Source organism: Juglans regia, chromosome 8 (assembly GCF_001411555.2).
Source record: "Juglans regia cultivar Chandler chromosome 8, Walnut 2.0, whole genome shotgun sequence".
Classification (NCBI taxonomy): Eukaryota; Viridiplantae; Streptophyta; class Magnoliopsida; order Fagales; family Juglandaceae; genus Juglans; species Juglans regia.
In genome coordinates, this window is record NC_049908.1 from 30,476,823 (window position 1) to 30,500,968 (window position 24,146).

Here is a 24,146-nt window from a genome sequence, read left to right on the forward strand (position 1 = left end):
AACTTTTGCCTACTCATCTTTGTCAATACTATCAATCACGTCATTTGCAACATCAATAACCTGCAGAGTTGCACTTTGTAAGTGGAAATAAAGCTACATTTCATAATATTAGCAGTATCATTTAGGAATGTAGACACTTTCGGAGAACGCTTGGAATTCTTCTTCTTCTTCTTCTTCTTCTTTTTTTTTTTTTGAATTTTGTTTTTATAAGTAAGAAGAATTTATTAATCCATATATAGGCAAGACCCAAGTACACAAGAAGTATACACGAGAAAAACCTAATTACACACTAATTGCTGTGAAAAGCAGCATAAATGTCATTAAAGCTAGTCCCATTCAATATAATAGAAGTCCAAGATAACAAAGTATGGAAGAAAAAATCTCTAAACCCTCCTATCGAACATTCCCTAATATCAAAACTGTGACCATTCCTCTCATTCCAAGTACACCACATTAGGAATAATGACACCATCTTTCAAACAGCCGCGATTTGACAATTGCCCCGAATTCCTCTCCAACATGAAAATAAATCTACCACCCTCCTAAGCATTACTCAAGCGATACCTAGCCTAGTAAAGATTTCATCCCGTAAAGCATTAGCCACATCACAATGAAGAAAAGGTGGTCCACCGATTATCCATTTCTTCTACACATAAAATACCAATCCATTGTAATGATGACGCACTTTTTCAGCTTGTCGATAGTCAGAATTTTCCCATGAGAGGCCAACCAAACAAAGAAAGCAACCTTGATAGGTACTTTGCTTCGAAAATCAATAGAAGAATGAGATGACATTACCTAATCAAAGGATTTGACTGAAAAGTTCTTATTTCCCAAGTGAATCTAAAGCAACCTATCCTCCTCTCCCACATTTAAATTCAATGCATATAACACTATAAAACTCAGTAATGTCCCCCACCTCCCAATCCTGGACAACTCTAATAAACCTTACAGACACTGAAGAAAACTAGTAGATATGTCCATGTAATCAGCCACATAGGCACCCTCCTCGTACTCTTCCGGGTCCTCTTTATTTTCTTCTTCCTCGCGTACTCGAACCCCAAAAAGGTACCTTTTTTTCTTCTCTCTCTCTGTCAATGTGCATGGATCCGACTGTGGGAGTGGAATCATCAGTTGTTTCTGGTTGCGAAATTGTCCCATAGTTGGATTTGTTAAGATGCTTTTGATGGGTTTTATGTTTGCTTTTGTGGAGGACGACGACGACTATGGATAAATGAAAAAGAGAGGGTTGCGGCAAATGGAGAAAGAAACCGAGGGAAAGTTGTCTGTTGAGAGAGAGAGAGAGAGAGAGAGAGAGATGATAAAGAGATTTTTGCTGATTTAAAAGCAAAAGGAAACGGCAAAAACGTAATAACGTAGACAAAGCAGGGGTAAAATGGGGAAAAAAAGTGTTAGATGAAAATACTGTTCCTCTTGGATTCGCACTTTATATATAAGTAGATATATACCTCAAACTCACACACATCTGTCGTGGAAGTTCTCTGACGTTGTTGATCTTCAAGTACTTCTATATACCTAACATCACCGCCAATGGACAAGTGCATCAAACCAATGTTTTTAATTTCTTACCGTACCGGCCGGTACGGCCGAAATTTTTCGTTTCGGCCGTCCGGCCGGTACAGGTACTATATATGTTCCGTACTGGCCAAAATACCGGCCGTTTCGGCTTAAATTTCCGCCTGTACCGGCCTATATTTCGGCTGGTACCGGCCGATATTTCGTCCTGTTTTTTTTTTTTTTTCATTTTTTCAAACTACAAGTTTATTTTTTGATCCCCAATTTAGACTAGACTATTTATAATTTATATGTATGTATGTATTTATATATAATTTATTCATATATAAACTATTATTTTAGAATATAATTGTTATATATATTTATATATATAATTTATTCATATATCGACTATCCCGAAACGGTACACGAAACGGTACCGGTACCGAAATATTTCGTTCCAGTGTCTTGACCGGTACGCCATCCGGTACGGTATTCAAAAAATTGCATCAAACTCTCCGTTGAATTTCCTACCTTCCAACCGCCGCATGCATGCATGGTACTGATTGGTATGCTAATCTCATGCACCGTCATAGCCTAGAGTGGCTTTAGTGAGGTGCAAATAATTTTCCTTTTTATTAGCTTCGGCCTCCAACCATGGCCGACTGCTTAGCCCACCATTTGATCATTAGAAAAACTGCGCACATCTCTTGTAAGTTGTTGATTTTTCCAAGGAACATGAGCATGGGCCATTAGTTTATTTAACTTTTTATTCTCTAGCTTTTCATGCACTCCTCATGTATTAATTGTAAAGTGATTTGTTTTGAGCATCCAATGACAAAGTAGTATTACATGCATGTTTAAGTAGAGTCCCAAAACCATCATATATTAAAGGAAAATAGGTATTCAAATTTCAACTAGGCACTTTAACAAACTAGGATATTTAATTTGTAACATCCTAATTTGCTTTTCTCCAAAAACTTTAGGTTAGATTGATGATAAACTAGACTATCTCATTTGTGTTTGTTTTTGTAGATGAGATGAGATGAGATTAAAATTAAAAGTTGAATAAAATTTTTGCGGAAAAGCAAATTAGGATGTTATTTTTGTTTTGGAATTTGAAAAAGTTGAATTGTTTATTTTATTTTGTATGAAAATTTGAGAAAATTGTAATGATGAGATGAGATAAGATGAGTTGAGAGGAGTTATAAAAACAAACGAGGCTTCTTACATCTAAAATAATAAAAATGAATCTTCAATATTTGATTTGAGCTTAGCTCTTTGAACTTTAGAATTCTTATAGTCAAAAGAAAAAAGCCATGTGTACCATTAGATGTTACAAGAGAAAAACTTGGTGGACAAGCTCGCAGTCAATAATATTTGATACAATGAGTTTCTTTGGACATACTTCTTTTTGGGGCAAAATTATTACATTAATAAGGAAAATATGAATACATTTTCTAGGGGATGGGATATCCTATAAATCACCCTAAAAAAAAAAGACAAAACAATCAAATAAACACGACTTGAAAAATGGTATCAGATAATTAGTCTGGTCCCATAGTTGGCCATCATAAACACGTAAACAAAAGAACAAGAAAAATAATAAAAAGGAAATAAAAGTTAAAGAACTGTATGTATAGAAGGTAGGGGCGTGAAGGGTGGTGGTGTGGCGGTACATGATCAGGACCATATATATGCATGGTCGACGATGGCACGTATGGCTCATGCACTGATCAAAACGTACGATAGAAGAGTGAGTCGTAAACTCAATGAGGAGACAGTTGGCCTGGTGGTGCATGCATGGCTGCAATTGGAGAAAATAAGGATAAAAATGCTAGTAAGCCAACCAACGGCCAACTAGAAGAGAGTGGCTTTAAAAAAAGGGCCAAAATCATTGCCATATGGGCAGCATGTGGTTGCTGCAAATGGCTTTTGACAACCATGCATGTGTTGTGAAAAACCAATGACAAGAAAAAGTAAATTCAAAATAAAGGGAAAGGCAAACAATCACACAGGACACAGTATTTACATGATTCAGCAAATTGCCTACGTCCACTGGAGCTGCAGAGGATTTTATTATTGCTTGAGGAATCACAATACAAATTCTTCTTTTGGGGCGGCTACTGTTCACGCACAGTACAAGCCAAACACAAAAACACACACACCTATCATGTCATGCGGCGGAAACCCTAATTAAAAACAAAATTAGTCAAGTTCGCTCGAGCGGCGTGTCGAGCCCGCATCGAGCAAAACTGTTTCCCACAACTGCTCGAGCTATGTGTCGAGCGGACCTTTGAGCGAACTCTCTGACTTGTGTTCGCTCGAGCCATGTGTCGAGCGGTGTCGAGTGAACTCTCGGACTTGTGTTTACTCGAGCGGCTAGACGCTTCGCTCAAGCAATGCAACCAGGCTCCAAATCCTCAACAATTCTCCCACTTGGAGACTGGTACACTTACGGTACCGCCCTCTACCTTAAACATGATATCCTCCACTTGTGCAACTCACTGCTCCTGTCTTCATGCTAGAAGACCAACTGAAGTTGCGCACAACTTCAGTTTCTCAAGTGTAACACCCTTTGTCAACATATTTGCAGGGTTCTTACTTCCACAAATTTTCTCAAGTAGCAACTGTCTATCATCTAACAATGATCGTATAAAGTGATACCTGATTTGAATGTGCTTAGTTCTGGAATGAAATGCTGGATTCTTGGCGAGGAATAGGGCTGTACACAAACCGGCCGGACCGACCGCCGCCGACTCAAACCGACCGCCGGATTCAGGAACCGGCCGAAACCGGCAGAGAACCGGTCGGCCGGCGGTAGGAAATCAAGGAAACCGACGTCGGCCGGTTCGGTCTGCGGTTCAATCCCGGTCTAAACCGACGAACCGGCCGACCATTTAAATCTATATTTTAAAATATATTTCTTATACAAAACGACGCCGTTTCATGAAACGGCGTCGTTTTGTTTTTAAACCTATGAAAAAAAAAATTAAACGGGCGCCGTTTGGTCTAAACCAAACGGCGTTGTTTTGGTTAGGGTTAGAACCCCGACTTGCACCCCCGAATCTCATTTCGTCTCCTTCGAGTTGTGCAGCAGCGGCAGCCTCCCTCTCCCTCTCCCCAGACCCCATAGGCCATAGCCGCCATACAGACTCCATCTCCCTCTTCCGCTCCCCGGACCCCGTGGCCATATACTCCCTCTCTCTCTCCCCGGACCCCGTGACGGCGTGACCCAGACTCCCTCTCTCATCGCCGACAAGCGACAACCCACAGCGGCACAACCCTTTCTCCTCTCTCATCGCCGACGACCCACACGGCCCACATCTCACTCACTGTAAGTTTTATTTTCACTTTTCTTGAGGAATTTTTTGGGAGGACATATGAAATATTGCTTGCCTCTGTTTTTGCCTTGGTTAGTAAAAATATTGTGGTTTGTGATTGAAGTTGTGTCGTGTGTGAATCTGAGTTGATGAACTTCTGTGACTCTGTCCGAAATGTGAATCTGTGAAAATGAGTTGATTGACTTTGTGTCGTGTGTGAATCTGTGAACTGAAAATTGAAAATTTGAGATTTAATGTGTTTAAATTTGATGGGTGATGAATTTAAGTCACTAAAGTTGAAGCATCTAAGTTTGGTTGGATAAGGCAATTGTCCATGTAATGACTATAGTCTATAAATCACACCACTTATTTATTGGTATTGGATGGAACGAAATGTGAATCTGTGAATCTGTAAAAATGAGTTGATGAACTTCTGCCCGAAATGTGAACTGTGAAGTGCCACTGCTTAGTGCTTACAGTGTGATAATTTGTGATGATTAGTGATAATTTTTGTGCGTGTGTCTGTGATAGACTTGTGGATTGTAGGGTATGTTTGTTAATTTTATTTCTTACTAGTCTTTGAAAGTTTGAATTAATGAATTTAAAACATGAAATGTGATGAGTGAACTAAACTTAGATTAGAGTCTTAGACTTGTGATGTTTGCTATGTTGCAAACTAGCTGTTGTGATAATATACGTGATAACGTATTAAGTACTAACGTGTAATATTTATGTTTTGTTTTATAATTAGATGGATCCTTTGTCGTCTCCGATTGATGTTGATACATCAACACCAACCATTAACTTGGGAGATGATGTGAGGGAGACCCAGTCATCAAAACTCCCTAGTGCCCCTACTAGTACTACTTGTTCATTACCTACGAAACGAAAAGGGAAGGATCCATCTATTGTTTGGGACCATTTTACGAAAGTGGAGGGTTGTGCTATAGATGATCCAAAGGCTAAATGTAATTATTGTGACAAAACATATGCTTGCCACTCAAAGAGGAATGAGACTTCAACAATGCAAAACCATTTGCCTTCATGTCCTAAAAATCCTCATAAACGTGGTCCTTTGGATAGGTACCAAAAAATATTAACAGGTGAGGCAACACCTGAGGAGGGGGTTGGAGAGAGTGCCGGTATGTTAAGGAGTCTTGTAACCCACAAATATAATGAAGATGTTGTGAGGTTGGCGATTGCAGAGATGGTAATTGTCGATGAGTTACCATTTAGAATTGTTGAAGGACAGGGATTTAAGAAAGTGTGTTGGGCTTTTGGACCTCGGTTTAAAGTGCCATGTCGTGTCACAGTGGCAAGAGATTGTATGAAATTGTATGAAAGTGAAAAGGAAAAATTGAAAAAAGTGTTAAAAAATGGTGGCATGAGGATTTCGTTGACGACCGATACATGGACATCAATACAGAATTTGAATTATATGTGTCTAACTGCACACTTCATTGATCAAGATTGGAAATTGCAGAAAAAAATCATTAACTTTTGTTTAATCCCTAATCATCGAGGGGAAACTATTGGGAGATATGTTGAGTCATGCTTGTATGATTGGGGCATTGATAGAATATTTACTGTGACAGTTGATAATGCAAGTTCAAATGATACATCAATTTCATATTTGAAACAGTTTTTGAGTGGAAATTTGTTGGGGGGTAAGTATATGCACATGAGATGTTGTGCTCATATATTGAATCTTATTGTGAATGAGGGTTTGAAGGAGTGTAATGACGCCATCACAATGGTGAGAAATGCAGTTAGATATGTGCGTTCATCTCCTGCAAGATTAGACAAGTTTAAGAGATGTGCTGAAAAAGAAAAAATTGATTGTAAGAAAATGTTGTGTCTTGATGTACAAACACGATGGAACTCAACTTATATGATGTTGGAGGCAGCTGAGAAGTTTGAGAAGGCTTTCAGGCGGATGGAGAGTGAGAATTATAATTACCTCTCTTATTTTGATGATGGCACTGGGTCTGGGCACATGGGGCCTCCTAAAGCTAGGGAGTGGGAGACAGTGAGGATTTTTGTTAAATTTTTGGAGATGTTTTATGATGCTACTAATAGATTTTCTGGGTCTTTATATGTGACAGCTAACACCAGTTTTTTAGAGATTTGTGATCTCCAAAATGAGTTGATGGAGTTGAGTGAGAGTCCTAATAGTTGTTTGAGGAGTATGGCCATAAATATGAGAACAAAGTATGATAAGTATTGGGGGTCATTAGACAGGCTGAACTTGTTCTTGTTAGTTGCAGTTGTGCTTGATCCACGAAGCAAGTTAGGACTTCTTACTTTCCACTTGAAGAAAGTTCATGATGAGTTTTGTGCTAAGGAGTTGGTGTCGAGTGTGAAACAATTATTGAAAGATTTGTATGCAGAATATAATGTGGAATTCGGCTCCACCACGAGTAGCCAAGAATATGTGCCCCCTCCGACATCTAGAACCATGAATGATGGTGATGGCAAGCGTGAGACCAAATGGTTCTATGAGTGGTATAAAGCATCTTCCGCCATGGGATCTACTATTGCCAAAACAGAAGTAGATCGATATTTATCAGATGGTTGTGAGGCACTCTCCACATCGTTTGACTTGTTGATTTGGTGGAAAATTAATGAGGCTAACTATCCTATACTCGCGAGGATTGCACGAGACTTATTGGCTATACCTGTTTCCACGGTTGCGTCTGAGTCAGCATTTAGTACGGGAGGTCGTGTGCTTGACCCTTTTCGGAGTTCATTGGCTCCAAGAACTGTTGAGGCACTGATTTGTACTCAAAATTGGTTAAGACATCCAGCAACAACCATTGATATCCGGGAGGCTATGGATAATGTGGAGAGCTTCATAGTAGAATCAGGTAATATTTTATTTGTTTTCATTATAATTTAATTTTAGTATTTTTTATAAACCAAATTCACTAACATTTGATGTTTTATTTTTTTTATTAATATTTATTAATGTTTGTATATAGAGTTGGGCACACAATCAAACGTGACAAGTATTGAAGATTGAAGGTTGACGACGTGAAGTTGAAGAAGCAAGTAGCAATTATCCAATTTGTTGTCATTTAATTATGTTATATTTTTTAGTTGCATTTTGTTATGCTTAAGACAATTTATTTTTGTTTTTGTTTTTTTTTAATATGTATTAAGTAATACTAAACATCTAGTGAAGTTATTTTTATTTTTTTTAATTATGTAATAAGTAGTAAGTAATAATTAATATAGTTAGTTAGTAATAGACTAAGACTAGAAAATTATAAATGATATTACTATTAAAATTTAAAATGAAATCAACTCAATAAAAGCTCTAAAAGAACTTGGATAATGAAATAAGGAAAAAAAAAAAGTCCAAAACAGTTTGTTGAATTGACCCAATTAGAATAGAACAAAGGCCTAAAAGAAGGGCCCAAGAAAAGCCCAAAACCGATCAAACCAACCGGAAACCGGCCGGCCCGAAAGCAGGTCGGTTTCAGCCCTTAGGCTGGTCGGTTTCGATCGGTTTTCTTCCTCTTAAGAAACCGGTCGGTCGGTTTCGATTTCATGAGAAAACCGAACCGAGTATTTCGGTTTTCAGCCCTAGCGAGGAATATGGCACTCTGACTGTCACTGTAAAGAGTGCCCTTCTGATTCTTCTGACCCAATTCCTCCAAGAAGCCCTGTATCCAAACCATCTCTTTTGCAGCTTCTGAAACTGCAATATACTCACCTTCTGTAGTAGACAAAGAAACTGTCTTCTGTAAATTAGAACCCCATGAAACTGCAGTACCACCTAAAGTATAAACAAACCATGTGGTACTTTTTCTGCTATCAGTGTCTCCAGCTAAATCAGCATCAACATAGCCCTGCACCTCTAAGCCCTCTCCTGAGAAACATAAGCACGTTTTTTAGGAGCCTTTTAGGTACCTCAGAATCGACTTCACTGCTTCCCAATGTTGTTTTTCAGGGTTACTCATGTATCTACTCACAACTTTCACTGCATGGGCAATATCTGATCTAGTGCAGACCATAGCATACATAAGTGAACCAATAGTTGAGGCATAAGGAACCTTACTCATATAGTCTTGTTCGTCTTCTGACTTTGATGCCTGATCCTTGCTGAGTTTGAAATGACTACCCAAGGGTGTGCCAACTGGCTTGGCCTTGTCCATATTGAACCTGCTGAGTACCTTTTTCACATACTCAGCCTATGAGAGTCTTAACGTGCCTCTGACTATATTTTTGACAATTCTCATGCCAAGGATTTGCTTTGCAGCTCCCAAATCTTTCATTGCAAAATGCTCTGGCATCTGTTTCTTCAGATTATTGATCTCATCAATACTAGCTCCTGCAATAAGCATGTCATCAACATACAACAATAAAATAATGTAAGAATTGTCAAACTGCCTGACATAGCAGCAGTGATCTGCCTGACATCTGATGTACCCTGCACTGCACATGAAACTGTCAAATTTCTTGTACCACTGCCTAGGAGCTTGTTTCAGGCCAAACAAGCTCTTCTTCAGTCTGCAAACTGAATCTTCCTTTACCTGTACCACAAACCCCTCAGGTTGATGCATATAGATGTCTTCTTCAAGATCTCCATGAAGAAAGGCTGTCTTCACATCTAACTGCTCAAGAAATAGATCTTCAGTAGCAACCATAGCCAAAACTAACCTGGTGGTTGTGATCTTTACTACAGGCAAAAAAATCTCTGAGTAATCAATACTCTGTTTCTGCTGAAAGCCTTTTACAACAAGTCTGGCCTTGTACCTCTTACTATCATCATGCTCAGTCTTCACCCGGTACACCCACTTGTTATGTAATGCCTTCTTCCCTGATAGAAGTTCTGTCAACTCCCATGTCTGATTCCCTAGCAAGGAATCCATCTCATCCTTCATGGCCAACTCTCACTTGCTAAAATTTTCATCTTACAAGGTTTCTTGATAGCTTTGTGGTTCTCCACCATCTGTCAACAGAATATAATTCAAAGAATGTGAGAAGCGTTGTGGGGGACGAATAGTCCTAACTGATTTGCGAACTGCAGCTATAGGAGTGAACTGCTCTGGATCTGACTGCGGAATAATGGGCATGGGTGTGCTGGACCCACTCTCTCTGTCACTCACATCTCTACACTGCACTGTGACCTCAGGTAGGTCATCCAAGCTCACAAACTCAGATTCCTGAGGAACTGCTTCAGCAACTGTACTAGACTTGTCTTTGTACACAATCTTCTCATTGAAGATCACATTTCTGCTTCTTATAATCTTCCGACCATGATCATCCCAGAAACGATAGCCAAATGCCTCGTCTCCATAGCCAATGAAATAACATTTCCTTAACTTGGCCTCAAGCTTACTATGAGCATCAGAATCAATAAGAACATAAGAAAGACAACCAAAAGTTTTAAGGTGAGAAAATCTAACCTCTTTCTTGCTCCAAGCCTCCTTAGGCAATCCACAATCCAACGGAACTGATGGCCCTCTGTTTATCAAGTACACTGCAGTGCTAACTGCATCTGCCTTGAAAGTAGGTGGTAGCCCAGCGTGTAGCCTCATGCTTCTAGCACGTTCATTTATGGTTCTGTTCATGCGTTCAGCAACTCCATTTTGCTGTGGTGTCCCAAGAATGGTCTTCTCCATTCTGATACCCTGAATTGCACAATATTTCTTGAACCCACCATCAATATACTCACCACCATTATCAAACCTCAAGCATTTCAACTTCAAGTCTGTCTCTGTTTCAACCATGGCTTTCCAAATTTTGAACACATTAAATACGTCAGATTTATATTTTAAAAAATAGACCCATACCTTCCTGCTGTGGTCATCAATGAATATGACATAATAACGAGAACCTCCAAGAGATGCAACTGGGGAAGGTCCCCACACATCAGTGTGAACAAGATCTAGTTTTCCTGACTTCAGTGTTCTGCCACTCTTCAAGAAACTGACCTTCTTCTGTTTCCCCATAATGCAACTCTCACACATGCTGAGATCAACTGACTTCAGTTCTGGTAGCTTGCCTTTAGACAAAAGTTCTTTCATGCCCTTCTGACTCTGACTCATATGGCCAAGCCTGCAATGCCACAAATCTGCTGTGCTCTCTGCAACGGTAGTGGCAATAGTGTTATTCAAACTAGTAGTCATATAAAGTGTACCAGTTTTCTTACCCCGAGCCAGTACCAATGCCCCTTTGGTGACCTTCCAGGTGTTATCTAAGAATACCACTGAATGGCCACAATCATCAAGCTGCCCAATAGAAATGGGATTCTTCTTCAACTCAGGAATGTGTCTGACCTTTTACAAGGTCCATTTGTTCTTGTTAGGAAGTACGATGTCAATGTCTCTCATCCCTATTACATTCAAAGCCTCTCCATCAGCCAAATACACCTTTCCAAAATCACCTGCAACATAGTTTTGCATCATCTCCCGATGGGAAGATGTATGGAAAGATGCCCCTGAATCAAGTATCCAGTCATCAACTGGACTATGAACAACAAGCAATAGTGCATCTTGTAATTCTTCAGTTACCACATTAGCACTATCATTCTCTGTCTCCTTGAGATTTCTGCAATTCTTCTTTATGTGGCCAGCTTTGCCACAATTCCAGCAAGTTGCCTGCTGACCAGGTCTTGACTTGCTCTTGCCTCTATTCTTTGATTTTGATCTGCCTCTGTTTGAGTTCCTGTCTTGTGCTCTCCCCCGAGAGTCAACATTCAGTGCTGAACTCGAACCTGAGGTCTCGCCTGAATCTCTCCTGCGCACCTCCTCAGCCAAAATCAAATCACGGATGTCATCATATTTCAACTTTGACTTACCAGCAGAATTGCTAACAGCCATCCTCATGGCTTCCCAACTATTTGGCAGTGATGTCAATAATATCAGTGCACGTATCTCATCATCAAATTCAATTTCAACAGACGACAATTGATTTGTGATAGTATTAAAATCATTCAGATGTTGTGCAACAGACGTACCATCCGACATCTTTAAATTAAATAACTTTTTCATCAGATGTACCTTATTATTTGCTGACGGCTTTTCATACATACCTGACAAAGCCGCTATGAGATCCGCAATTGTCTTCTCCTTGATGACGTTGTGTGCAACGGATCTCAACATGGTTAGACGAATAACCCCTAGAACCTGTCGATCCAACAGGGTCCAATCAGCAACTGACATGCTGTCCGGCTTCTTCCCCAACAATGGAAGATGGAGTTTCTTCCCATAGAGGTAATCCTCTATCTGCATCCTCCAATACCCATAATCCGTGCCATCAAACCTCTCGATCCCCGATACCTTCACTTCTTCTCCAACCATCGTTTTTTCTCAGACCCGAACCTTGGCTCTTAATACCAATTGTTGTGAAAAACTAATGACAAGAAAAAGTAAATTCAAAATAAAGGGAAAGGCAAACAATCACACATGACACAATATTTACGTGATTCGGCAAATTGCCTACTTCCACGGGAGCTGCAGAGGATTTTATTATTGCTTGAGGAATCACAATACAAATTCTTCTTTTGGGGCGACTACTGTTCACGCATAGTACAAACCAAACACAGAAACACACCTATCATGTCATGCGGCGGAAACCCTAATTAAAAACAAAATTAGTCAAGTTCGCTCGAGCGGCGTGTCGAGCCCGCATCGAGCAAAACTGTTTCCCACAATTGCTCGAGCTATGTGTCGAGCGGACCTTTGAGCGAACTCTCTGACTTGTGTTCGCTCGAGCCATGTGTCGAGCGGTGTCGAGCGAACTCTCGGACTTGTGTTTGCTCGAGCGGCTAGACGCTTCGCTCGAGCAATGCAACCAGGCTCCAAATCCTCAATAGCACGCACGGGCGGCAGACTTCTTTCGGATGGTGGAATAGGTCGGTGATCAAGAACTGACGCTTCCATTGGTGGTGTGCAAGTGGGATTGTTGAATGGATGAAATAAAACGCGTATCTGGCCTTCAATGGCTCGCGCAGATTAAAAAAGAACTTGGATCAAAAGAAGAGACAAGCGTAAGTGGGAGAGGGAAAGGCTCTTGGTGGGGGTTTCTTTCGAGGGGGAGAGACGGACGTCGAACAATCTGATATACCCTTCTATTTCTTGGCATTAAAACTGTAACTCCTTGCCAACACCCACGAAGGAAAAAGGAAACACCTACTTTCAGGCCTGGGTCAATCTATCAGTGGGACAGACTTCAGAAAAGCTTGGCAGTTGCGCCTGTTGATTAGCGGTATCACACCTTATTTGACCCTATCCAAACGCTTGGGCATATACTTAAGTACCAGACGCTTGGGCTTCATGGAGAGGGCGTGGCTTGATATCTCTGCACCGCATGTACGTCAAGAACTGTCCTGGTAGCTCTTCCAAAAGAGCCTGGACCACAGAAATCTGCCCACCTGCACATACCACAACTATGTTATAGTTGGATGTAAAATGGAGTTCAAGCAAAAACAGAACAGCTGCAACAAGATAAAAGTAAAAGTAAACTGTTAATGCCAGTTGATACAAAAGTCAATAGACCCAAACAGATGATACAAACGTCAACGGACAAATGAAGTAGAACTGACTTTTGGGTTGTAAATGAAGGAGCCAAGCTTTTTGGTGTTGGTCGGTCAATGTTTAACCCATAAAGAGTTGAAAAAAAAAAAAACAAAAACAAAAACGCAAAATAAAGGACCAAGACAGTGGTGGCAACAGCAGTTCATGCAACATCTCCGTCAAATACAATTTCGGTGTTCAAAACCCACCCTTTAATCCTTTCTTCACTCCATCAATGAATAATTATCTAACTGGGCATTGCAAATTTGCAATCAACGATGTGGTTTTGTTGCTTTCTCTCTCCCCACAAAAAGCTCTAAACTGTCACTAAAAAGCAGGGAACGAAGTCCGTCCCAACTTCTCTTCCCCCCCCCCCCCCTTCCTTTCTCTTCTCCCTAATCTGGATCTTCTCATTCCATTTTTCCATTTTTTAAAAATTTCCCCCCTTGTCTTCTTCCTTCTTTTGTCTCTAGTTTAAGTCTTGGAGGTTAGTTCTACTGCAGTCCGACTGGTTCCAACCACCACAAGCCCACAATATACAGAATCGATTCCCACCATTTGATCACCCACAGCCACCCCTCAGGTACCAAACAACCACACATACTGCCCCTCGCCACCGAAGACAGGCATCGGCCACCTGCTCTCTTTTTGGCAGTTAACTCTCCTTTACTTGCACCTCAAGTCCCTAAAGTGTTTTCCAGTCCTTTCATTTTGTTTTTACTTCGTTTTTGTCAATCCACTTATGACCACCACGTGCCTTATCTTTGATTTGGGTGCTTGCCGATCTACCATCCACCACCACAAGATCATTATTCTGGTGGATGCTTGAGCCCCATGCGTCACCCTCCTCAACAGTTTACTTCCTTTTTCAGTGCTGGAAGCAAACATTCGTTTTTGCTTATTATTCTGAGAAAAGGGAAGATGTGAGCATGGGGACTCTCCCAACACTCCAAAGCAGGTAATTATGTGCATCATTACCACCGTGGCTCTCAGTCACAAGGTCACAATCTCTTAGTTGAATTGCACCAAGAACGACCTTTTATGACGGTTCCCCCTCCTCAGTTTGGTAAAGAAACAGGCATCTGGACCCAATTTTTAGCTCCATACGTGCACACGCCATTATGTACTTACCATGAACATCTCGCATTGGAACAAACTGTACAATGTCACGTGTGGCAACACGATCTGTAGAGCTCTCTAATCGTTGTCCTTTATCAGCATCAAGGACCTGCCACAAAAACTAAGTTAGATGAGAGATTAATAAATGAGGGGAAGTTCAAGTTCTAGAAAAACAATGCCATACCTCCATTTGTCCAAAATCTGCGCTTCCCACTCCCACTATAAGAATTGATAGTGGAAGATCAGATGCCTTCACCAAAGCGTCTTTCGTTTCTTGAAGGTCTGTAAGGACTCCATCCTAGAAAAGGGGACAATTTATTTGATTACCAAGCAAAGGATTGAAGGTGGAAAGAGACATCAAACTGAAGTTAAACTATTCTATTTACCGTAATAATGAGCAAAACGAAGTACTTTTTGCTGTTGTATGAAACGGATTGGCTTGCAATTTGAGCAGCTGTTTTAATCACTTGGCCAAACAACGTTGGTCCAGCCAGAGTAACATTATGTAGAGCACTTGCATAAGCAGACATGATGCCTTCAACTCCTTCGACCTATTGAAAATCAGAAGCTAAATGCATTACTTAAGGAGTATGAACATGTAGTTTTCATAAGGATGATACGTATGCTATGTAACAATGACAAATCACTTGATTTCAATGTGAGTCTTGTAATGGTATCATTTTCATTATCTTAACGATTGCACAAGGAAGAAAAAAGCACCGTAGAGTGTAACACATAATATTATGAAGAGTATTGGTTGATAACTCGATCCATTTGATTTTCATTGTTTTCATTTACTTAAAAGTTTTTAGAAGGACTATAAAGACTTTCTAGAACCTATTAATTGCATATCTAAAATTATTGTATATAACAGTTTTGCACGTGTTATGGTTATCTATACTTGGTGTTTTTTCAACTAATGCTTTTACCAACTTCTTACTTGGTTGACACTGACTACGACACTCTTATTCAAGAAAAAAATCAAATAAAGCAAAAAAAATAAATATAAAATTTTAAGAACAAACAATGATGAGATACACAGGTTGAAACCAAAATAAAAAATAAAAATCAGGGATTAACTACATTATTGCAGGAGGGTAAACAAGATGGCGATAGTTCTCTGGAAACGCCAGTACATCAAACCAAAACGTTGCATCAGAGATGAAGCAGCAAAGCAATAATTATAAAATGGGCTCCTCTCACCTCAAAGCTACCTGCGCTTCCATTCAGGTTGAAGCAGTGTGAGATTGTTCCATCAAATGTTTTTCCACCAAAGCCCCATGCAGGAAAGCGCCTATCAGAATCATAAAACTGAGTGACCTCCCCAACCTCCATTATAGCCTGAAAAAAATTTAGTTATCAAGCAGATAACAACTTCGCCCATCAACAATAATTTCTTTAAATGCATGCCAACAGAAGGCCCCCTTAACAAACCAGAACAAATAAACTTGTTTTTCTCAAAAGCTCAAGAAAGCAAATTGGATATTGAAAACAAGCTGCTTGATCAAATTTAGTTATAACAGAAATAAAAGAAAGCAATTTAGAAACATGTCTATGGACCAAACTTTATAACAAAAGATATATATGAACCAAATCAAGATAACAGCTAGTTTCCCAGGTCAGTGTTATATGTTGGGAGGTAAATTTGAGCATCAATATCATAATGAAAATACAATCAAGAACTCATATAGGGTAACTCGATATGGAGGAGAGGAAGGACATGCCAATATATCCAAAAACCATTGGCAACAATCTTGTATATTCTGTTCCAAAGAATACACCTATACTAGTTTTGGAGTCAAAACAATACCCTGTTGAAAGCACCAGAGGATGCACAGACTCACCTTCTGATAAGAATTCAACTGGCCGGAAGGATCAATGTAGTGTAAAGAATCTGGGTTCCGAGGATTTCCATTTGAGGCTGGACGAATTAAAATTAAATTTTCAAAGTATGAATAAGAGTCTTATTCGGGCAAAACATTTACAACCAGAAAAAAGAGAAAAAAAAAATCAATCATCACGCCTATACTAATAGTCCTCTAGAAATTATTTACCTGTAAAATCAACCGCAACCATAAAGTTGAGCTCAAATCCACAAGAAACGTAATCAAGAAAGCTGTATTGTTCCTTCTCACAAAACTGATCCACAAACAGCTCTCCCTTCAAAACCTATATTGATGAATCATTGAACAAATGCATATTCAAATAAAAAAGAATAAACTGAAATATTTTAATAAATTCTACCGCAAGTATGAATAAGTACCTTCTTGTGACCATGATGAGATGTTATAGTAAGATTTGCACCACTTCTACCTTCATGAAGTTTTTCCAGGTCGGCCACTGACTTCTGAAGTTTACTGATGAGGTAAATTTAAGATCAGTATCTTCTTTAGAGCCAGAGACTAAACTCAGATAACAAGGGAAAAAAAGCAAAAAGGAATCCGCAGACTAACTAAATTCCCACTTACCCAATAAGCGAATGTTTGCCACTGCTGTTGAAATCAAAGCACTCGATAATCAATGGGTTATCCTGCAACAAGTCAAATTTCAAGCACCACATGCATCTTCTTAGTCATCCAAACAGCAGAATATCCTATAATATATGTGACCAAATCTTAAGGTGACAAGTTTACCTTACTTCCAAACTGCTGCATACTCAGGCATAGGGGTTTCCATGTTGGATTTAAATTGTTGTTCACCACTTCAGTCTTGCATATTGGAATTGAGCCTCCACTCTCAACAATTCTAGATATTCTTAGAAAAGGGTTCTACAATAAAGTGATGAATTTTGAGGATAAAAGAAACAACGAATATACAAGCATACGTAACATAAAGCTTGAAGGTATCTGCTTTGCAAATACATACACTATTCGAAAATATGTCCTTGTTATCCAAGTAAGAACAATGGAGTATCATCTCAACAACCCTCCTTGAAGCAGCTGTTTCCTCTGCATGGATGGTGAGTACCCCTAAGTTCCTCAAACCCACATGCCCAATTTTACTATGAAGATTAAGGGTTAAACTCCGATTTTGTTTGGTAAGTACCTGCCATGGAAGAGGGGGGAAGGATTTGATGTTCAGTAAGATTAAAAATGGCAGCAATTGCAACATGCTTTTCAACTGCATCGATGGGAACCTAGTATCTTAATATATCACTAAATTAGGGAAGTAGCTCTCACAGTAGAATTTCAATACAAAAATTCTGAAAAATTTATATAATTTTATACTCAATTTGCACCAGCTTAGTGAATAAACATATGCATTCTCAACGAGCCTGATTGATCCCAAGGCAGCATACCTCTGATAGAACACACATGGCCTCTCCAAGAAAATCTTGATCCTCCAATTTCAGCGTCTGAAACACAACAGAAAAATGGTTCATACAGATTTTCTAAAAATTATAGATCATACGGTAATAGTTTAACATTATTCATTAATCACAATTGAAGTAGTTGACCCCCCCTCCGCACATATAGATGTACAAAATATGTGACCGAATTGAGTAAGCAAACTGCTGCACACCATTCAGTGAGTACTTTCCCACGTCAGTCTTACAAGTTATACAGCTATACGATGTATCTATTGTCCAACTTTTTTTTTTTGATAAGTTGTATCTATTGTCCAAATAACTTACGCTGACACAATAGTTGGCATCTAATAGTCGTTTATTATTGTTCTCGAATTATTTTTTTGCCAATTCAATGTGTTTAACCATGTATCAACAAAAATCAACCAAACAGGCTAGTGAAAGTATAATGCCATCTAACCAACACATATTTTCTCAGAAAAACCAGTACCCAGCTCTTAGTCCCCAACGTAAAAGAGTTCTAACTTGCAAATTGCAGTATTCAGCACTTAAAAAGTATTGGAAGAGATACTACAGAAACGCTTAGCATGTACACTTTTTCTTGTATATTGTTGGTACAAATTATAATTGGAAAAACATAACCTACAAAAATTATAACATTAGATACTTGAGAGCAGAAACTATAACGTACCTTCACAGGTATATTGTGATATTTGGTATCAACATCATAGACATGGAATCTGGAGCGAAAATAAAGAAGGGAAACGCGAGTGAGTCAAAAGCAGTCAAATCAAAACAGGAGTTCCCGTAAAAAAAAAAAAAAAAAAAAGAACTATATCTACAAAAATATAAGCACTTAAAATGAATTTGCAAAGCTTACACCAATGGCTGTACAATCTCGAACTGGAATGCAATTGTAACTTTTTCTATCCACTTGGGATTCAAGCTATTCATTATAACCTCAGTGCGGCCTAACTCCTCTAGTTTTCCATCTATTTTCTTCGCATAAACCACTGCCATGGGATCACTCTGAACAGAGCAATATCTATTTTAGCTCAAACAACAGTAAGACAGTCCTGATCAAAACATGAATGCATCTCATAAGAGCACATAAACAAACTACTGTGTACTGAAAAACTCAAACCTCGAAAGCTATAAACACCTTTTTCCAGAAAGGGTCAACATGAAGTATTAGTTCAGCTCGCTACCCGTGTAAATACTACTTATGGTACATGTAAACCCAATGCTACCAGGATAGGAATCCCACGAAAACTACTCTTAAACTTGAGAAGAAAGAAAAACACCAGAAACTTGGGGTGTTAGCTCAGTTTCTAGCAATTTTGAGCAAACAAAGATGGCGTCCGGGATTTAGTCATCCAAAGGTTAAGCTGAAGATACAGAAGAAGCAAGAAACTCTCCAAATTTGGAATCCATTTCTTGTTTGAGAAAGTCCTAATGTTAGATATATATCCTCCTAATGAGTAAACACAAGATACCAGTACTGTAGTTTTCTTTCCTCTAGGTCATAATATATCATTAAGAACACCAAAAACAGAACAAACTAAATTATATCACTAAGCACTGTAGTTTTTTACCCAGGTTTTTCATCAGTGTATAATAATTACTCAAACTAACTAAGACTGTCGTCGATCCACATACATAGTAATCCAGCTCATTACAAGAGTATGACTACAAATATCTTATTTAAACAAAATACTGTCAAAATAGTAACTTTAACTTTTTTTTTTATAGGTAGACATAGCCCAAGTATACAGAACGTATAAAAATAGTAGCTTAACATAACATAAAGTAATGATCATCTCACGTGCCCTTTTAAACCCTGACAAACCACCTTCTCATGCAATCTCCCCTCTGTTTTGGTTGTATCTTGAAGTGAAACTTACACAGTAAAATGTACTTCAACATAATGAACCAAAATTATGATAGTCTTCTAAAAATTTAGAACTGATTAATTCATAGAATTTATGTTCACTCAAGAAATATTATACCACAGTCTTGAATTAATACAAATGTGAAGTGTGGTTTGGATCATAATTTCAAGGCCATGCTAAGCATAGAAAATATATAGGTGATGAAGGTGGACAATAGAGCACCTAAACAAAAGATTTGGCAAAGGAAAGACGCTAGTATAAACCCTCATAAACATCACTATCAAACATATGGTTATTTTTAGAGAGGGATACCTTTGAAATGATGTCACGATCTCGCAAGTTCAATGCTGATAGGGATAACTGCAGCACAGATTAAAATATACATGAATACATTTTCAAAAAGCAAAACAAATGAGTTAACAGTACAGAAATAAATAAAAAGACAAACTAAAAACAAAAGAGCCACGCATGCAGATAGAATAACAATTCCAGATGTCGAAGTCTCCTATAATACAGTTAATTGATCCCATCCCATGTAAAGTTTTTGTCAGGCAATATACTGCTTTGGAGCTTGCCGTTATTCCACCCATTTCTTTCTAGTAAGGGGCAACAGAAATGCACAATTTCCATCTGTTGGAGATGAAAGAAATGGCAGGTAATCCTTTTCAAGAATATAGGTGTTACTTCAACCTTTGGCACTTGAAAATGAGAAATATTCAACTCCTGCACAATACTAAAAGGCAGCATGTTGCTTCATAAAACCTCATCAGTCTCCAATTTACTAATATTCCATCAACATATTTAGCTTGACTAAAAAGTTTGACTGCAGTCTTAAATTTAAGAAGTTGGTTACTATGTGGGGTATCAATTTAGACAATCAAAACATCATCGTTTATCTAAGCTCCAAAACACATGGCAACCCGACCATGCTATCCATTCCCGATTCTGAGAAACTAGTAATAGGCCAATGACAGAATATCAGAGGCAACATTGCGCTGCATGTCCCGCATGCTTCATTTATCAAGCGAAACTCATGGCTTGAAGAGCGTTAAGGAGGTAACATTTTAGCACCTTTGAAATACACACAAACCGATATTCTGTCATTGGCCTATTACTAATAGTAATTGTATTCATATTATTCTTGTTCTCATTGTATTTTACGGGCAATGCCCAACATAATAATCAACTAAAATGAGAATAGTAAGAAGCTACGCCAATCTGGGATAGAAAATAAATAATGATACGAATTTCAGCCAACGTGGGGATAAACAGAGTAAAGAATAATATCAAGAGCTGAGCCAATGTGGGGTAGATAATAGAGAGCAGCACAACTAATATAAATTTATATTGAGAGTAATCTTAGAAGAAATTTTATTATATAATATTTATAAATTGCTATGTCAACTATTAAAAATCTAAATTTTTTCCGTACATATGCATAATACAGTTCTGTGTGCGTGTGGTTATATATATACAGGCGTTAGAATGGCTGTCACTACCTCGACTCGGGTGAAGAGTTGCTGGAGCCCCCGAGACCTGTAGAAGAAGTCAACGGCGTCGTTGTGGCCGGCATTGTTGTTGTTGGTAGCTGTGGGGCTCTGTTGGACCCCACCCACGGCTTGCTTTCCTCCTTCCACGTCCGAAAAGCAGTTCCCCATCCCTGTCTCTCTCTCAAGCCCAAACGAGATTCCTTTTTTGTTTCTGTTTTCTCTTCTCTATTTAAAACCCTTGATAAATGTTTGGTTCGCAACCCACTTTAGAGAAAACGTGTGTGTTGAGGATTGTGATTGTGGAGGATTGTCTATCTCTGCACTGTTGTATTTATCAAGGGGGAACAAGCTGTTTCCTTCCTTCCTTCCTTGCAGGAACCTACGAAATTGTAGCATCTTTTACGAAGAAGGAGGTGTTTTTACTTTTCTTCACAAACACAACGGCTGTTTCTTTCTTAGGACTCGACGAAACGCGGATTGATTCCCTCGAGATTTTTTTTTAGAATAAAGTTAGTCTGCCGCTCCAGGTATACCGCTCAGTTTGACCGTTTCTCAAAAAATTTTATTTTTTATTTTTATATAATAATTAAAAAAATTATTTTAAATACAAATAAATTAATTATTTATTTATAAAATCATTATTCATTTGCGTATTTTATGCAGTCGTTGAAAACTTGAAAGTAACGTTAGTTTTCAAATGGATGAACACTGGACATAATTTAAATAATAGAAAATAAATAAATAAAGATGAAATTTGTAAAAGAACCTTGACTGACTATGGTAGGTTGAATTCAACGTTCCATTGAACTTTCCGAATTCCAAGGGATTTGTGGATCTAATTTTGAAAAGCATGCGTGATTTTTTTTTTTTTTTTTTGCTTGGCAAGTTGGCACAAAGACATTGTGCAACATTAGGGCTGAGCAAAAATTCGACAATCCGACTCCGAATCCAGCTCCGCTCCGGCTCCGCTCCGATTCCGCTCCGGCTCCGACTTGTCGGAGTCGGAGTCGGAGTTTTTTTCTTCTTGGAAGTCGGAGTCGGAGTCGGAGTCGGATCCATTGAAGATCCGACTCCGCTCCGATCCGACTCCGATCCTCCGACTCCGCCTCCGCCTCCGCCTCCGAGTTTATACATATTTTATAAAATATGTGTTTTTCTATATATTAATTATTTAAATTTTATACAACTATATCTTATATAATTAGTTAAACTCAATAATATACTAGTTAAATAATATATTTATACTACAATATATAGACTAAATTGACTAATAATAGTTTAGTATATGACTATATGTAAATATCATACTATTACAAATTTACAATATTACTACCATGTAACACTAAATTACTAATGTATAAATATAATAGCATATAATACTAATAATTAATGTATATATAATATACTATAAACACTAAGATGAATAATGACATCGACATGTAATATTGTAATACTAATGTATAAACACTAATCTATAAATTTATAATAACATATAATACTAATGTATAATAACTATTAGTATAACTAATATCACTACTAGTATAACTAATATTAATACTAATACTAATATACTAATACTATTATATAGTTATATTAAATTAAAATCATTATAGCAAGTACTAATATATAATTATTCTAATCACTACAACTAATTCTAATACTAATATAGACTATAGTTATAACTTGTAGTATCATAATTATACTAAATCACTATAACTTATACTAATATAGTTATACTAAATGACTATAAGTTAACTATAACTATATATATTATATAGTATTAATATCACTATTAGTATAATATATAGTATTAATAATAACTAATAGTCTAATACTAATATAACTATTAGTATAACTATTAGTATAACTAATATCACTACTAGTATAACTAATATTAATACTAATACTATTATATAGTTATATTAAATTAAAATCATTATAGCAAGTACTATATATAATTATTCTAATCACTAGATTCACTACAACTAATTCTAATACTAATATAGACTATAGTTATAACTTGTAGTATCATAATTATACTAAATCACTATAACTTATACTAATATAGTTATACTAAATGACTTTAACTATAACTATATATATTATATAGTATTAATATCACTATTAGTATAATATATAGTATTAATAATAACTAATAGTCTAATACTAATATAACTATTAGTATAACTAAATCCCTATATAATAATATATATCATATATTTTTTTTATGAATCTTCATATATATATATAATATAAAATAGATTCATATTAATTAGTATATAATGTATATTAGTATATTACTATAGTAACTATTCATTATAAAAAAAAAAAATCATTTATCATCACAGCAAAAACGGCGCCGTTGATTCATTTATTTAAGAATTAGGTCTAACGCTGCACGCAGTCCCTCTCTCTCGCGCAAGACTCAGTCACTCAAGTCACTCGGTCCCTCTCTCTCACGCAGGCTCGCAGCGCCGCAGCCCTCTCGGCTCTCTCGCGGCCTCGCCAGTCGTACTCTCTCTCGCGCAGCGCCGCAGCCGGCGCATCTCTGTCGCGCAACCCCTCTCTCGCAGAACCCCTCTGTCGCGCAACCCCTCTCTCGCGCAGCGACTCCCTCGCACGGCCCGAATCGCAGAGCCCCTCTCTCGCGCAGCGACTCCCTCGCACGGCCCGAATCGCAGAGCCCCTCTCTCGCCGTCTCGCGCAACCCTCCTCTCACGGAGTCACGCAGGCCGCAGCTCCTCTTGGTAACCGATTACCCAACTCCATCTCTGTTCTTTAATCAAAATTTTGAGGTTGATAATGTTGATTTTTTTGAATTTTTGAGGTTGATAATGTTGATTTTTTCGAATCTTTGAGGTTGATAATGTTGATTTTTGTTGGTTCTATAATTAATTCCTAGCTGTACGAATAGTCTGAATCGAGAATCTGAGAAGCCTTCAAATATTTGTTTGTTTCATTCCGTGCTTATTATA

The 24,146-nt window shown here is 38.1% G+C and overlaps 2 protein-coding genes across 3 annotated transcripts; both read right to left on the reverse strand.

Moving 5' to 3' along the window:
- Positions 1 to 12,299: 12,299 nt before the first annotated feature.
- LOC108989245 (protein BONZAI 3-like) lies at positions 12,300 to 21,519 on the reverse strand. 2 transcript variants are annotated; one of them, XM_035693291.1, is made up of 16 exons: positions 21,181 to 21,519; positions 19,994 to 20,041; positions 18,670 to 18,818; positions 18,481 to 18,529; positions 17,781 to 17,837; positions 17,348 to 17,527; positions 17,116 to 17,250; positions 16,951 to 17,012; positions 16,746 to 16,839; positions 16,537 to 16,651; positions 16,327 to 16,403; positions 15,686 to 15,823; positions 14,869 to 15,033; positions 14,667 to 14,780; positions 14,495 to 14,591; positions 12,300 to 13,221 (listed from the first exon to the last, which is right to left on the reverse strand). In XM_035693291.1, exons 1-16 carry the CDS (start codon positions 21,337 to 21,339, stop codon positions 13,100 to 13,102), a joined length of 1,761 nt encoding a protein of 586 aa, XP_035549184.1. In that variant the 5' UTR covers positions 21,340 to 21,519; the 3' UTR covers positions 12,300 to 13,099. The 2 variants fall into 2 exon arrangements, with proteins under 2 accessions (XP_035549184.1, XP_035549185.1); XM_035693292.1 differs by having other exon boundaries at positions 18,670 to 18,865; positions 21,181 to 21,220.
- Positions 13,100 to 21,339, reverse strand: LOC118349230 (protein BONZAI 3-like). Its single transcript, XM_035692864.1, has 16 exons — positions 21,157 to 21,339; positions 19,994 to 20,041; positions 18,670 to 18,818; positions 18,481 to 18,529; positions 17,781 to 17,837; positions 17,348 to 17,527; positions 17,116 to 17,250; positions 16,951 to 17,012; positions 16,746 to 16,839; positions 16,537 to 16,651; positions 16,327 to 16,403; positions 15,686 to 15,823; positions 14,869 to 15,033; positions 14,667 to 14,780; positions 14,495 to 14,591; positions 13,100 to 13,284 (listed from the first exon to the last, which is right to left on the reverse strand). The coding sequence occupies exons 1-16, from the start codon at positions 21,337 to 21,339 to the stop codon at positions 13,100 to 13,102; spliced, it is 1,848 nt and encodes a 615-aa protein (XP_035548757.1).
- Positions 21,520 to 24,146: the final 2,627 nt, after the last annotated feature.

What these genes read in the sequence shown, in the direction of transcription:
- LOC118349230 (XM_035692864.1), bottom strand. Translation starts at nt 21,339, where the DNA reads ATGGGGAACTGCTTTTCGGACGTGGAAGGAGGAAAGCAAGCCGTGGGT. An exon ending in CTCATCATGGTCACAAGAAG is followed by an intron (nt 16,652 to 16,745) that starts GTACTTATTCAT and finishes TCATCAATATAG; the next exon opens with GTTTTGAAGGGAGAGCTGTT. An exon ending in TCCAATGCGAGATGTTCATG is followed by an intron (nt 13,285 to 14,494) that starts GTAAGTACATAA and finishes ATCTTGTTGCAG; the next exon opens with CTGTTCTGTTTTTGCTTGAA.
- LOC108989245 (XM_035693291.1), bottom strand. Translation starts at nt 21,339, where the DNA reads ATGGGGAACTGCTTTTCGGACGTGGAAGGAGGAAAGCAAGCCGTGGGT. An exon ending in AACTCTTCACCCGAGTCGAG is followed by an intron (nt 20,042 to 21,180) that starts GTAGTGACAGCC and finishes TCTGTGCTGCAG; the next exon opens with TTATCCCTATCAGCATTGAA. An exon ending in TGCAGCAGTTTGGAAGTAAG is followed by an intron (nt 17,013 to 17,115) that starts GTAAACTTGTCA and finishes GACTTGTTGCAG; the next exon opens with GATAACCCATTGATTATCGA.